The 15,784-nt window shown below is 35.5% G+C and overlaps 2 protein-coding genes across 2 annotated transcripts in view; one reads left to right on the top strand and one right to left on the bottom strand.

Annotated features, from left to right (window-relative positions):
• Window positions 1–230: 230 nt before the first annotated feature.
• On the top strand, window positions 231–1,366 carry LOC136246359 (G2/mitotic-specific cyclin-B3-like). Its single transcript, XM_066037753.1, has one exon. The coding sequence runs from the start codon at window positions 231–233 to the stop codon at window positions 1,347–1,349; it is 1,119 nt and encodes a 372-aa protein (XP_065893825.1). The 3' UTR covers window positions 1,350–1,366.
• Window positions 1,367–11,190: 9,824 nt separating this feature from the next.
• LOC136263135 (hemicentin-1-like) overlaps window positions 11,191–15,784 on the bottom strand; it is a 39,922-nt gene continuing 35,328 nt past the window's right edge. Inside the window, exons 40-45 of the mRNA XM_066057631.1 lie at window positions 14,550–14,679; window positions 14,452–14,493; window positions 14,261–14,317; window positions 14,004–14,061; window positions 13,883–13,948; window positions 11,191–11,451 (exon numbers count right to left, since the gene is read on the bottom strand). Coding sequence (XP_065913703.1) covers window positions 11,336–11,451; window positions 13,883–13,948; window positions 14,004–14,061; window positions 14,261–14,317; window positions 14,452–14,493; window positions 14,550–14,679 — 469 coding nt within the window. The 3' untranslated portion in view covers window positions 11,191–11,335. The remainder of the gene's footprint in view (window positions 11,452–13,882; window positions 13,949–14,003; window positions 14,062–14,260; window positions 14,318–14,451; window positions 14,494–14,549; window positions 14,680–15,784) is intronic.

Genomic DNA, 15,784 nt, shown 5'->3' with positions numbered 1-15,784 from the left:
ACTACTGAGATCCTGAGTGTATAAATACAGTGATTTACTTTGCTAAATCAGTTTTCAAAATACTTGAATTCAGTGCTTAGTAGTATAGTGACCAATCTATCACATTTGTTCGACATTGGTGACATCGCTTGTTTTAATTGATTGAGTTGTGATCCTTGTCTGTTTAACCAACGAGCTATTAGGTCGTAATCGTTCTGATTGTCCAGCAGATGATCCAGTGTGCTAGTACGATGGACAAGAAAGTACAAGCGGAGGCAGGTCAAGTGGGGAAGAAGCGAGAAAGTACTAGTCCTAGAAAAATGCCTAACGCTAAAAGAACGGCGCTAGGCAACATCACAAATGTCACCGTCACGGAAGTGGAGAGACTCGCAACAAAGCAGATACTGGCAAAGAAGGGATTTGTGGACAAGCCTAGTGTTCCAGCCATCAAGGAAGAATGTTCAATTGGTGTAACTCCGGCTCCAATTCAAACGTCACTTCAAGCAACCTCGCCGATACACGAGAGTGTCGACTTTGAGTTGGAAGACTCTGCCATGTATAAAGCTGAGAGCCAAGATCATTTGTTTTCTGCAGAATATGCAGAAGACATATTAAGTTACATGAAAGAAAAAGAGGAGCAAATGCTAACAAAGCCCTACATCCACAAAGGGTCTGACATTTCAGAGCAAATGAGAACTATTTTAGTAGACTGGTTGATCGAATTGCAAGAAAACTTTGCACTGTATCATGAAACACTTTACTTAACAGTACAAATTATGGATCACTACTTGGAACAAAAATCAATAAAAAGAGAGTATCTCCAACTAGTTGGGGCAACCTCAATGTTGATTGCCTCCAAATTTGAGGAGATTAATCCACCATTGGTGGATGACTTCATATTCCTCTGTGGTAATGCGTACAAACGTGATGAGATGTTACAATGGGAGAAGGATATATTGAGAACACTGAATTATGACATCAATTATCCTGTAGCTTATCAATTTCTAACAAGACTAGCTAAAGCTGCAAACATAAATTTGGAGACCATTACACTGACAAGGTACATTTGTGAATCAACGCTGCAAGAGTACCAATTTATTGGAGTACGGCCAAGTCAAATAGCTGCAGGTGCAATGTATTTAACGATAAGAATGAAGAAACTTAAAAATTGGACTTCCACTTTGAGGCATTACAGTGGCATGGAGGTGAAAGAAATACTGCCACTGGCTCACAAGCTAAATAGTATGCTTAAAGCTCCTCTTGGTAAAACTTGTGCTGTCAGAAACAAGTATTTACAAGAAGCATTCTTCAAAGTAGCTTCTATCCCACCACTAGAAGATGTCTATACCAATGCTACCATCATATTGTAAACACTACATATAATTGTATAATTAATTTTTTGTATTTTTGTACATGTTTGCTTGTAACTTGTGTACATATATGTTGTTTACATTTTACCATAGTTTTTCATTTACGTAATGTATAAGCCTTTTTAATTTGCATGATTGTAACTTTTCACATATTTTTCCAATCAAATAATTAGTATAAAAAGCACAAGGGTCTTTACGTAAGGTCTTCACAACTTATAAAAATATATCTTATAACTGCTTTGCTATTTTCCACTGATTATTCGATTAGTGAAATGGTTCCATACTTTTCTATACCCTCTCTTTGAATTTCTTTAGATTTTTGTACTGTTTTCATAATGAACTAAATTGTAGCATTTCTTTGACTCACCTACTTGATGTCATGGTTAATCCATGGATACTTTGTGTTGCTATTAGATGTTTTTGAAGGGACATAATTGTCTAAAGCTAATAGAAGTTTATCTCAAAAAGACACCATAACTTTTCAACTGAAATCTCAATAGAGTTATCTGTCATAAAAATACTTACAAACTCACACAATTCTCTCTCCATGCCCACAAGTTAGTTCTGTGCCATATAAAACGTTTGTATTTGTAAGATTCCTTAGGAATGTAATGAGAGTAAAATCACATCATGATCACTTAACCTGGGAACCCCAAAACATTGGTCAACAAGGAAAGGTCTGTTCATCCAAAATGTTTCTTTCTCTGGTATATAGGTGACCTCCCTTGTTCCCCTACTCTATGATCCCTAATTGGACTTAAAGTTCTAATTTTTCCTTACAAGTACTTGTTTTTGTAACATTGTTATGACTGGTGAACCTGCATATACCACATCAAAAGAAAGAATGGCACCAGAGTTAATGTTTCGTCTGAACATGTGCCCCAACTATCAATTACTGACTCGTATGTGATGTAGCTATTACACTTTGCATTCAACTTTACACTTCACCAACTGAAAGTGTTCTTACTAACACTACAACTAATTTAGCTGAGAGTGCAACCATCTAAAGCTTCTGTCATTAATATCCAAGTGTGCTAAGCAAGTGGGAAGCTTTCTTGGAGCTTCTTCAACATCATTCACCAGACATTGTAGTGGACTATGAAACTTGTCTTAAATACTCAATAATGAAGTAGTGCCTTCATTTATACCCTATATCGAACTGATCAACATGATGGCTATGGTGGAGTGATGATTGGCGTGAAACATTCTATAAACTTCTCAGTTCTAGCAGTTCCTGCAAGTTATTTTCTGTAAAACTTAATCCACTTCATGGCTCTCCATTGATCATCATTGGTGTTTATCGTCCTCCAAATAGAAACACTTTATATGCTAAGGACCTGCAGATATACTAGTGGACATTTAATCCCTAATTGAGTCATGGGTATAGACTGAATTGGATTAAATGTCCACTAGTATAGCTGCAACCTGTTTCCTATGCTTTTCAATGATCCCTAATCAACCTTATTATTCCTTATACTTGTAATATTCAAGCATACAGTAACATTGTATGATTGTATAATATGCAAGCCACTAGTTTCATTAGTATTGCATATGTATTAATGTTGATACAGTTTTATCCTTTTGGATATTCTCAAAATGATAACACATTAAGAGTGGAAAATGATACTGTTTCAGATGGAATAGATTTGTCATGATACTTCATATTTAATGATGAATGGGTAAGCAGAATTTACGTATGTGCATGGATGCATGCTATAATTCATGGTATATAGGATACAGGTGTATGTGCATACTGTAAGCAATTACAAATATAAATTTAAATGAAGTAGGGTTCCATTGACAGAAAGTAGTGGAGCGGTAAATGCGAATGGTAGCTGTTACAATGTACATGTAGCTATATGAAAAAATCCCTACTTTGACATATTAACACTGTCTGTTCAATGACAAAGTAGGGCACATTACTATGTTGTTACTGTAATAGCTACCATCACAGGGGTGTATCTAGGATTTTTAGAAGGGGTTTTCAGTGGTAGTAGGACTGAGATGTGGAGGTCTGGGGCACAGCCCCCAGATGCTGACACGGTTTTAATTTTACAATGCTTGACATTTAATAAATCTACTGATGCTCACTAGGATTTAATATGTCATGTTTTTCCCAATGGTTATGTAGTTAGCTATGATATATAGATTGGTCTACTGTGATTAGATTGAAGTGTTTAGCTAGCTTTACAGCTAGTCATGATTCTGTTAATCATCTCTTTGCTTCTTCATAGCTACTTGGCATTTCTCCTTTGTTATCACTATTACCATCACCTTCTTTATCCTCTTCTGTTTGCTCTGTGGTTTTGTAGGGTTTACTGCTATGTCAATAACAGAATTAACAGGGGTGGAGAACAGTACTCTAACAGAACAGTACTCTTAGACTAAGTTGGGGGCAAAATTATATGAGGTGGTTAACATTCAGGAAGTATATAACTAAGAATCATTAATGGCACCTTAGTGTGTAAATCGCAATATTAGGGCATATGTGCCCCACGATAAAATTTTGAAGGTTGAGATTGAATTTGAAAACAATTTCAGTGGTGCATGCATACATGAATACAGTGACCATCATTAAGTACTGTAGCTACAAGTGGATATCAGTAAATGAAGGCCTTTAACAGGTTTGGATAATTGCATCCTAGAATAAATAAATTGTGGAGCTAGCATATTGTTTAATGTTTCAACTGAATGTTCTATTAGAGTAGATAACTGTTATATTAGAGTATCTCGATCTTGTGATCTCAAAATACTTGTGATCCTGGAGTTTTACTATAAGAATAGTTGAAAATATGAGTGAGCAGATGACCATTGGTTAGTACAATTATGTCCTATGAGTTTATAGTTGTAGTTAAGGAAGAATCAGTATAATACTAGTTGCCTAAGGGCTGGACAGCTGTTCTGAAGTCAGCCCAGCCCCAAAGGGGTTTCTGGAAAATCCGGAAACCCAGGTTTTTTATTTTTATTTCTTTATTGTGGCTGTGACTGCTTTATTAGAGTATGTCAATCTCATTACTTACTGTATCTAGATTAGGAATTAAGGGGCATGGTTGCCATGCCTTGTTTAATAGACAAATTCCATAATAATATAACCATTGCCCCTAGCAACCTGAATTTCCCAATATTTTTAGGTGATAATGTCTAAAGTAACGTCGCCACATTTTGAAAGGATAGCATGTATATGTGATAAGATATGATATTTTGAAATTTGTGGTTTTCCCATACATATCTATGTGAAAGGATTACAGTTGCCCCTTCTGGGCAATCACAAAAATGAGGTATTTCAACGTATGCAAAGACCAAAAATTCAAAAGTACACATATTTCAATTTTACATAATTTGTAGCTGTGAATGTCAACAATAATCTCTCCAAGTTATAAATGGATACAGTATATAGGTCATAAGATATGACATTCTTTAAATCCCATGATTTGTGTGATTACCGAGAAGGGGCAACTGTTGGCCCTCTCATTGACAATGTATGGGAAAATTGCAACTTCAAAATGTCATATCTCATGACTTATATATGCTATCCTTTTAAAACTTGGAGAGGTGACATAAGACATTGACACCTACAAAATAATGTAAAATTTAGGTTGCTAGGGGCAACGGTTGATTTTTTCATTATTATGAAATTTGTCCATTGCAGCTAGATCAATAAAGTAAAACCGGTGATTAATTTTTCTGCTGATCTTGTGAACTCAAATCTTTTTTTTTTTTTAGTGTAGTGGCAAACAGTGATATGGAATTGTGAACTGATTTTTTATCAAAGTTTGGCCTCTTTGAACAAGCTGGAACACAAAAAGTCCAACCCTCTAACCTCTTAATCCACTGCTCAATGGGAGACATAAGTGTTGGAGGTTGCACTGTGAAAAAAGAGGAATATAATATGGTATATCTAATGGCTTAAACTATACAAATAATCTCAGTATAGCCTTGCATTATACTAACTATCTTATACTTTGGTATAAACCCCATCTTATATTATGGGAAACAGATTATACTTTAGTTTAATACACATTCTTTGTATGGCTTTGTTTACTTAACTAAATATGATAACTTTTTAGCTTCACCATTATTGTCTCATTTTAGCTTCACCATCTCATTATCACCATCTCATGTGACTTAAGGTTTTTTTTACTGTACCAAACAAAGTCATGATGATTTTACAATAAGTAGCTACACTTCTGTTAATCACTATAGCTAGCTAACTAGCTTCAGTTTGTTGTGATAATTTCATACACACACATTTTCATACAGCAAAGCATATAATACCAGTAAAATTAATTATTCAGTCTAAGAGCCATACAAATCTAGAGTTTCTTGCACAGTTAGCACAGCTGCAAAAGTTCGTAATGCTTGTTTTAAAATTGAAAGGGAGCGCATGCGTATTACTGATGCAATTAAGTCGCCATCTTTGTCGCTATTGTTGTATCAGAGATTGTAAATGTGAGTGATACGACGGTATATCTCGCGGAGAGAGTGTACGCGATCGGCGCCATCGTCCAATGAGCCACGATGATAGTTATGGACCACAACTGTACATCCCTGCTGGCTGTAGTGGTGAAGTGGCGCCGCCAAGTGGACAATTCCTTCGATGGCAGCAATCAAAAACAGCTCTAGATGAGTAAGTATTAAACTAAAATGATAGCTTGTACGATAGGTTTAGCCGTATTAAATTGTTTATTGTGTATTGTATGACAATGGCCTGCAAATGATTCAACTTTGGTGTTGCTGTGTACGTATTATGCACCTATCAATGTTATCCCCCACCTACCCCCTCCCGGGCGTAGTAGGGGAAATGGTGGGGATTTGACTTTTTGAAAAATCAAATTCTCCACCCATGGGGGAACGACTAGTGGTCAAATCTCCATGTAGTATGGCTGTTAGGTACTTTAGGAAACAGGTCAATTCCTTTAGCTTGCAAGTTAAAATAAACGCCTAAAATTTCGAGCGGTCAAATGCCCCACTAGTGGGACAGAGTTTCAGATCAAATCAGGTCAAAATCCCCCACTAATCCCCTAGTAAGCCCGGGAGGGGGGTAGTGGGGCTTAACATTGATAGGTGCATTACATGTTTTATATCCTGTTATATCTCAGCTTATGGCGGATGACGAGTGGACACAGTTCATCAGCCATCAACGGTAAGAGTATGCATGGCCTGCTCTTACGATTTTGTATATTATCTCTTCAGAGGTACAGTTTCTTGTCGAACCTCTTAGTTCTACAGGCTGTCAGTGTACAATATCTGCAGTGTTAGTTTCCTTCAATGGCAGCTGCTTCCTTTAAAGAATCTGGTAGTGACCATATGTGGACAGTTTTGTTCTTTTTTCACGGAGTTGTTCAACGTCATCTAATTACTTACAGCTGTAAGTGCATTAAGCCTGATTGTGTTTTTATTCATTTTCTTTTCAATGGGGTAGGAATTACAGACTTGGTGATTCTTATTGCTAACATCTGTAAGTAAGTACACTGAGAGTGTCCAGTATACAATTTATATTTACCTTCATTTAGGTTTGTGGAAACTGGTCTCATTTCTTCTGGGAACCGGTCTCATTTCTTCATGTTTTTCACTACTTTTTATCAACAGCTGACGGTTGCTACCTTGTCTGGCACTGTAAATGAGTTGAGTGCTTTCAAGAACCTGTTTTGTCTTGTTTGTCCTTATTTCACTGATCATGCTCGTATTGCTAACAAAAGTAAGTTCACTGAGAGTATGCAAATTATATTATATTTAGTCTTGTTTCAGTTGTACTTAGTGATTACAAGATTCTTGGACTTGGTTATGAGTGTATCAGATGCTTCTTATGAGCTTACGTAACACGTTAGCCCAACAAAGTCACATACTAAGTGGCTGTTTTATGTCTGGTTAGACTCACTGATAACACCTGTAAGTATACCAAATAATCCAGAATATGAATTATGTTTGCCTCCATTTAGGGTTGTGAGACCTGGTCTTATCAGACTTGTCTTAGATGTACATGGATTGTCGGTCTCAGTTTTAAAAGATTGTTACAAACTGTAAGTATAATGGTTGTTCAGTATACGCATTATATTTACCATCTTTAATAGAGTTGTGGGACCTAGCCACCGTTCTACATGGTAATACTAGGTTTCCAGACAAGGTCGTGGTTTTATGAGATTCTTATTGTTACAAACTGTAAGTCCAACGATTATCCGGAATACACATTATGTTTACCATCTTTGTATTAGAGCTGTGGGACAGTTCTACCAGACGACTAACAGATTGTCACAGAGTTCTACATAGTGATGATAATACAGGTAATTTGTAATGGAACTTGTGAATTGTATTTACTGCCTTACCTGCTGCAGTTGGATAAAGACTGATAAATGACGAAATTGATTTGATACTGCCATGGCCAAGGAGACATTGATTTACTAGCTGTACCTATTGTGGTTTTAACATATTTACAGAATTAAATTCATTACAAATATAATTATAAAAATTATTTAATTAAGGTAGCCACAGATTATAGGAAAGTAAAAAAGTACAGTAGTATAGTAGCCAATATATGGTTGAAATAGGCTTAGTATAGTCTGATAATACACCGCAGTATACTAGTGATTTAATCTCTAATATATGACTGTCTTAAATGTATTCAATAAGCTTGTTATAGTAAAGTCCTAATCTAATAATATATGCTGTACTATTTCATTCCAATACTAACATAATAAGACTGTTATATACCTTATTATTCTGAGCTTTTTTCACAGTGTTGTTCAAATATCAACTCACCATATATTGTAAACTGACATTGTGCAATATTTACAAACAAAATAGAATACACAATATGTTTTAACACGAATCACTGTACTTTTGAAATTAGCAGCCTTTAAACTACGATTATGATTTGCGTGATGCATGGATCCCATCACATGATCAGCCATTGAGCAGACCACAGAACAACATGGTCTAAGGCTAACGACTGCCACTGTTTAAATAGGCTAGTAATTATAGTTTTAAGTAAATTACTGACTGTTCAATACACTATACCAGAAAAATTACAAATGTTGTATGAGTTAAAATTTTACCATTTTGCACTAAAGCCTACTAACTTTGCTGTTGGGACAACCATAATGATGTAAGAATAATTTTCTGAGGCTATTAGCTTATGCTATTAAAACCACTATCGAACATTAGATACTATTGTATAAAACAAATGGGATGAGTGCTTGTTAGTTCTTTCACCTATCGGGTGAGTGTGCCCCACATGATATATATTATATTTATCACTTATACCAGCCATGACTACATCGGTATTAATTTTGCTGATGTACAGTATACATCCTTACATCTCAGTCCTTAGGATTTGGGATTCAGGTGTATATACTAGAAAAATTTCCTCACAGCCATGGTATAACTATTAAGTAAAGGCTGATTTTCTAAAATATGGTCACACACGCACAGCATGCAATACGTACACAGTCTAATATAACCTTCATGTTTTACTTGTAATGGTATATTAATTCACGGAATTAAACTTTGTTAATTAAATAGGTAGGTGACAATGAAGTTATTAGTTTTAATAACACTTTTAATGATCATTCTCCTATTAAACTTCCATTCACAGTTCGCAAATTTGTTGCACCATACAGGGCTGTTGTTGATGTCACAGGAACTTGACAAGTGTTCTGTCGTGAAACCACTGACCCTAGTCTCCTTGCCAAAGAAATATAAGAGTACTGCTTAATATGTCTGTATGAAGACTTTGAGATAACAAACTTGTTTATTGCAACATGGTATGCTGTTGGGTATTGTATTATGTAGGAGGTACTGACAAGGCAATACATGCATATCAAGAGATCATATATAACAATAATATTATATAAATTGAGATGATCGAAAAGCCCACTTTAATTTCATATTAGAGATGAGCCAATCTTGCCAGTAAAACTTTTGTAAAAGTAGGCTAGTAAAAACAATGCCTCAACAATGAGCAAAATGTTGTGGGGTTTTGAAAAATGGGCACGTAATAGAACAGTCACACAGTATATTAGTATATTCTTAGTGTAGGAAGGGCAACTAGAGATTGAGATACTCTAGCTAATAGAACAGTCGCACATGTCAGTGTGCTTGGGACATTGCAATTAATGCTCAATAATAAAAATAATTTTAAGCACATTATTAAGCAAAATAAGTAAAAAGTGCTGGAAATGCATAATGATGTAGTTTGCAACATTAGAGAGGCCTACAGGAATCATCAGTGAGGCTACCCACTGAGGTAGCCAGACATTCAGAGATGGATGGGCACAGCTATATATGACTTTATACTCCATGCAACTAATTACTGCTATGTGGTGCAGTGTGCAAATCCATCCTTAATTAATGGACTCTTTATACATTTTTATAAGTCCATAGATGTACCCCATGTCGATATCTCTACATAGCTAGCTAATTATGTATGGATATGTGTTCCTGTAGCTTACAGTATTTCACTAGCCTAATACGTATTAGTATATAATTGTATACTATAGCTACTGGATGACTAAAATGTGGCCTAGGAAAACATTACACCTCCTTATCAGCCATTTGTAATCTCTTCAACTCGACCATTATAATTAATACTGTTCAAATCTAATTAGTGATCTTGATGAACCTGAGCTATAATAGAATTAACATCAGGTAACAGAGCTAGTAAATTCTGGTTGATGATTAAAGATCTTAAATATTGGGAGATCTTGGTACAGAAGCAGCATACTGGAAGTCAGTTATATCCACAAGGTTAACAATACCCAGTCCAGGGCAGAGAAAAAAATGTCATTCTTGAGCAGTGTATCATATGCACCATGGCCAGTAAGGGCAGGAATCAGCTTCAAAAGGCATCTTTTACTGGCTGAAACAGGATGATTTGTGACTATTCCAGCTAGACGTCACTTAGGCTGATAAATATTTTTTCTGTGTAAATAGTTTTGTATGATTTATGTGAATGATTGTTCTCTATTAGAGTACTTCAATCTAAAAATTTTCATGTAAGAAATTTTAGTATAACAAATAATTATTTGCATACGAAAATAATATTTTTTACAATGAAAAAAGTGAATTACAGTAAAGCATGTAGGCTAGAATGCTATACCAGCATGATATTATTATTATCAAACTATGGAGCTTAATTCCCTAATAATGCAGTCAGAGTACAATACATTCATTGTATATAGCTCCATAGATCAATCACTGTGAATAAAGTGGGATGCAAGATGGTAAATCGTGTATTATACTTTAGTATAATCCGTACTACACTGTATACTATTGCATATATGGTTTCAGTTTATTTACCACATTACCTGAAATAGCTTATATCTAATATAATGCCCACACTTTACCATCACATATATGGTTTCAGTACGTTTAACACATTTAACTAAAGTTTACATGAGATTCTTAGTATAATACAGGTTATATCAAGCTTTTTTGTATTCAATAAGCCACTGGAAATACCATCTTATATCCTTTTTTCACAGTGAATACTCTCTAATATAGCAGTCATGGAAATACTCTAATAGAGCATTTACTGATTAAAAGGTTTCAAGATTATATAAGAAAAATAACATAGGACCGTAATGGGTTGAACAGTGAAGTGCATAAAAGACAATTTTTTTTGGAAATTTGAATTCTTGATGCATATTTGACTCAGGCCTAAATATGCATTGTCCGATGAAATTTTCTCATCATAACAAAATTTGCTATTATGCATCAAGCATATCTGGTGATAAGTTCCTTTTCTTTGGACATACCCTTTCCTCTAGCTAAAGTGTTATAGCCAGAATAGTAACTACTGGCCTAGCAGATGGAATTGTATTAATTATTTTTCACCTTTTGCTGCTTACATTAGAAATACTATTATCATTGCTAGCATCAATAATACAGTACATACACCATGATGTTCTTTTTCATAAAAAGTGTAGTCATCTTATAAAAGTACTTTATACCATGTGTTAATACAAATATGGTAGTAATAAAAAGCAGCACTAATAGAGTTGACTGTCAGGGAGGTTATCATTACTAGGAAAGGTGATCATGTGATTGATGACATCAAAGTTATCAGCTGTGTGATCATTATTTGCCATAAAGGAGTCTTCAGCCACTAAAATACAACAAAATTACAAGTAAATACATTCTCAAGCACTATAGTGAGCATTTAACAACTATACTTTAATTTGTGTGAAGTGCAATAGGGAAAGCATAGCAAATCAGTGATCTAAAGTAAGATTTACAATGCTTGAGATCTTTTCTGCCAGCAGGTTTTTAACCATTTTAAGAACCTGACTAGCAGGTTCTTTTAGTGGATTTGAAAGACCTCATTATCTTCCAAAGATCAAAGCATATTATGCATACCATTTTCTAGTGCAGTACAAGTACAGGTATGTTGTATATGTACAGTATGTGGATGCCTAAATAAGGCCATCATGACTGATCATGAAGTAGGGATTAAACGCTCATTAAGTTGTAGATGACCTCCACTGTTTTATTGCTTTTTAAAAATTTGTGATCCCTACTCAAATGTAAAATTTCAAATTTTAACACTTGTTTGTTTACTTTTTGCCATGATACCATTACATACCACGTCAAAGGAAAGAATAATGTCAGACACATTAATCACACGACTGAACATGTGCCCCAATTATCGATGTGACTGAAATGTGGAGTCACTATTCTGCTTCTTTTTCAGCTATGTTCCACCTGTTATACAGTGTTACAAAGTGAAGAACAATAAGAGAAATTCTTTTGCAATCAATCCAGTCACTACTGAAATTATCGTTGAATGTGTGCCCTGACTATCAATTACAAAGTAGCCATTTGCTTCAGTTCCAGCTGCGTTCTACCCGTTATAAGTTACAAACAAAGAACTGTGTGAAAAGCGCTTCTGCATTTGATCTAGCCACACTACAGAAAATGTAGTACTGAAGCTATACCACACATTACCATGAATCAACAACAGTGGGGATTTGAAGAGATGGGACACATAGGAGGACAGAGGTAGATCCATGATGCATCCATTTGTTACATACATTATACTAGTAATAGTTGTATCATGGGCCTGAGTGATTTACCTGATATGTACACCCAAAGCTTGAGGTCCATCAGGCCCGAGAATGTGGGTGTGCATATCAGAGGGCACGTTGGGCGATTAATCACCCAAACCAATACGAGACTGTCCACTGAATATATTATACAGACCAACTTGCGAAATTCGATTATGGGACAGCAACAACTAATGTTATGACTACGTTTTGTTAACATGAACGGGCAGAAGTCAATTAAGCGATTTTACGGGTATTTTAATGCTGGTGCATTGTTTTACAGACTGTTTACAACATTTACTAAACTTTTACTAAACATCTATAAGGGTAAGCTTCACTGTAGTGTGTTTATCTCATGTTACTCGAAAAGTGGGCATGGTCCATATTTGAAAATGTGGCCAACCGCTTGTAGATATGTTATAGCAATAATTCTCACCTTAAGGTTACGGTATAGTCACGGGCAATCATTCAAAATTTTGAATGCCTATCGATACTTTTTGAGAAGCCCATAAAACCAGTCTAGCAGCGTGAAAAGTTTTAAATGAAGGTGAAGCTCTTCATATTTTATGTTTTTATGTAGCTATAGTGTAGTTGAGGCAGATGGAACACTACACTTTGTTGTAGTAACACTGGTAAGCCAGCCCGTACATCGCTCAGCTCCAGCTGTCACTACCATGTTTTTCCACCGCCAAATACAGCAAAAGCTGTAGGCTCTGTTGGCATTTCTGGGGCATAGTGATGCTGTATAGTAAATTTATTAGGTCTGTGGAAGCGTTTTTGGTGTGTTTCTTCCCAGTGACTCAGATACAAGGCTTCAAAGAGCTTGTTTCACTCGAAAAAACTACTAAAAGTTCAATAAAACGTCTATACAACCAGTAACTTAAAAAATCGCTTCCACAGGACCTAGATATTTTAGTTGTTTAGTCACTTGTGTTGAAATTATAAGGATTCAGTAATCTGTTAGTCTGGTTTTAGGCGGCGCGTTTTTATAAAACATCGCTCTATTGTGGACCACACACCCAAGAACAGTCATTGTTCTACAGTAAAAACAAACAAGCACAATTAGTTGTATTGCTGACACAACACACAGTTGTTGAAATTATTTATCCCTGCTTGGTTAAAGCAGGTTTTGTAGTTTGTTCCGCCCACGCATTTTAAACCTTAAACCAACGTTTCTCAACTCATAGGATGGCAAAGGTGACAAATCGCTTCTGTCTGAGTGCTGTAGGATGCAAAGTCGGATGCATGGTTTTCATCGTGTGACCAATAATAAATTCCCACAATTGATTTCGGTTTGAGTTTTATATAAAGAAATTGGCGGTACTTCTCCAACATCATGGCCATGGTACATGTAAATGTACCATAGCCAGCCATGGTTTAATTTAAATGTACCATGGCCAGTCAGGGATTATAAGATATATACTCTGAAATTTGCCTTTGAAGTTAGGTGGCTTCATGGTACATACAGTAAACAATAATTATCACTTACAGTACCTGTGGAAGATGTGTGACCTTCGTATGTTGTTGTTTTGGAAAGCTCTTGGTTTGGAGGTAGCCCACCTGCAGATTATACATTGAAAGTGGTACAAGAGTAACTTGTATATGAAAAACTCACTGTTTCTCTCTTGTAATATAAAATTAGAATCTATGTACCATCTGGCAATAGCAATTTCCTGTAGCATGTAAAACAATACATCCATTCACATAATTCAATATAAAAGTAAAGAACACACTTATAATTTTCACAAGAATTAATCATTTATATTTAAAAAAAATTATATCGCAAATTGATCTTATCATTTGTGTATCTATACTGAATGCTGTGTTAAGCAGTTGTAAGACACAATTACAATTTATACATGAATTATCAACCTTCATGAGTCTGCTGTTCCTATACTGTCTGTACTTTGCTCGGATTCCTTCTACTACCTGTAAAATGTCAATACACAAAATTAATGTGTTATTATAAGTTTTGTGATAGTTTGATAATATTCATACACATTATTATTGAATTCGCGTTTTATAATACTGTAGTCACTCTATTGTCAAGGACATGTTCTTACTTCTTTACTTCTGATAGCATAGAAGAAGAATATTGCTGCACCCTGTGTGTAATTATACATGTTAATATTCTACACATTCATCATATGCACATCTGTACCTGCAATGAGTTCACAACAGCAAATATCCATGCTAAAGGTACAGAGTCACTATCAAGTAGAAACACTAGTCCCAATATCCAAGTGCCTCCAAGTAATGGTAGTACCATCATAATACTCAGCAGTAGTGTCCTGCACAGCACAATGATCCATGGTCAAGTAAAACTGTACAGTTACTAGTGTGTATTAGTTTTGTATAAACTAAGTAGTGTGCATTTAGTTTACAGCTGCTAAAGCAAGTACACAAAAATATTAGGCATTTTCAACTAGAGTAGGGACCATAGCACATCGATAAAAATATTGAAACTAGCTGGTGCAGTGCACAATATCAAATCACAGTAAAGCAGTAAGAAGTGTATATCCCTACTGTGCTCGACACCATAAGGAAGAGCACAGTAGGAATATAACACTTCTTATTGTTTAATATCGTGCACTACTCCAACTTGCTTCAGTACTTTTTATCGATGTGTTATGGTCCCTGCTCTAGTTGAAAATTCCTATTTTCTTGTACAATTGTTTGTTAACTTTTTTGTAAAATAGAATTATTATGACTGGTGAACCCACGCATACTGCATCGAAATAGTGCTGTGTTCCACAGCTATCAATTATCGTCTGATAAATGAAGTATCCATTACGCTTCATTGTTAGCTATGTTCAACCCGTTACACAGCATTATGAATCAAGAACTGTGTGAAAAGCACCTCTGCAATCAAAGTAGCCACAATGAATAATACGGATGATTTCCATTACGAAGGGAAGCCATCATGTGCTACTGCAAAATCGACAGTTTTCCTTGTCAGCGAAGATGAATGGGACACACAGGAAGACACTGGTAAGTCCATGAAGAATGCATTGTACGTACTGCGGTATGCCAAAAGGCACCTCTCAGGCCGAAGTGACATCGAACAGTGAAGAAAAACCAAGTCCTTAGCCTTAGCCGTTATTGAGTTATGCTTGTCTGAGGGCATCAGTCAGTTACTCAGTCAGCCAGTAGAAAATTCCGTTTAATAATTAAAAAAAAAATCCATAGCAACTTGTTGAAAGTAGTTAAGGTCAATCTGAAGACTTGTTTGGGCTTAGTTTTACCTAAACAATACTGTTGTCAGGGAAAACTGAGGTTAGTTTTGAGTGATGTTTTCTCATTGGCCATGCCCACACCTTTGCGGTCCCTACTATCAAGAGTTCATAATATATATATATATATATTATGTACTCTTGCTACTATACAGTACTATTG

The sequence above is a fragment of the Dysidea avara genome, chromosome 1 (assembly GCF_963678975.1).
Source record: "Dysidea avara chromosome 1, odDysAvar1.4, whole genome shotgun sequence".
NCBI lineage: Eukaryota > Metazoa > Porifera > Demospongiae > Dictyoceratida > Dysideidae > Dysidea > Dysidea avara.
Note: the sequence above shows the minus strand (reverse complement) of the source record. Positions and strands in the feature narration are given on the sequence as shown.

What these genes read in the sequence shown, in the direction of transcription:
- LOC136246359 (XM_066037753.1), top strand. Translation starts at nt 231, where the DNA reads ATGGACAAGAAAGTACAAGCGGAGGCAGGTCAAGTGGGGAAGAAGCGA.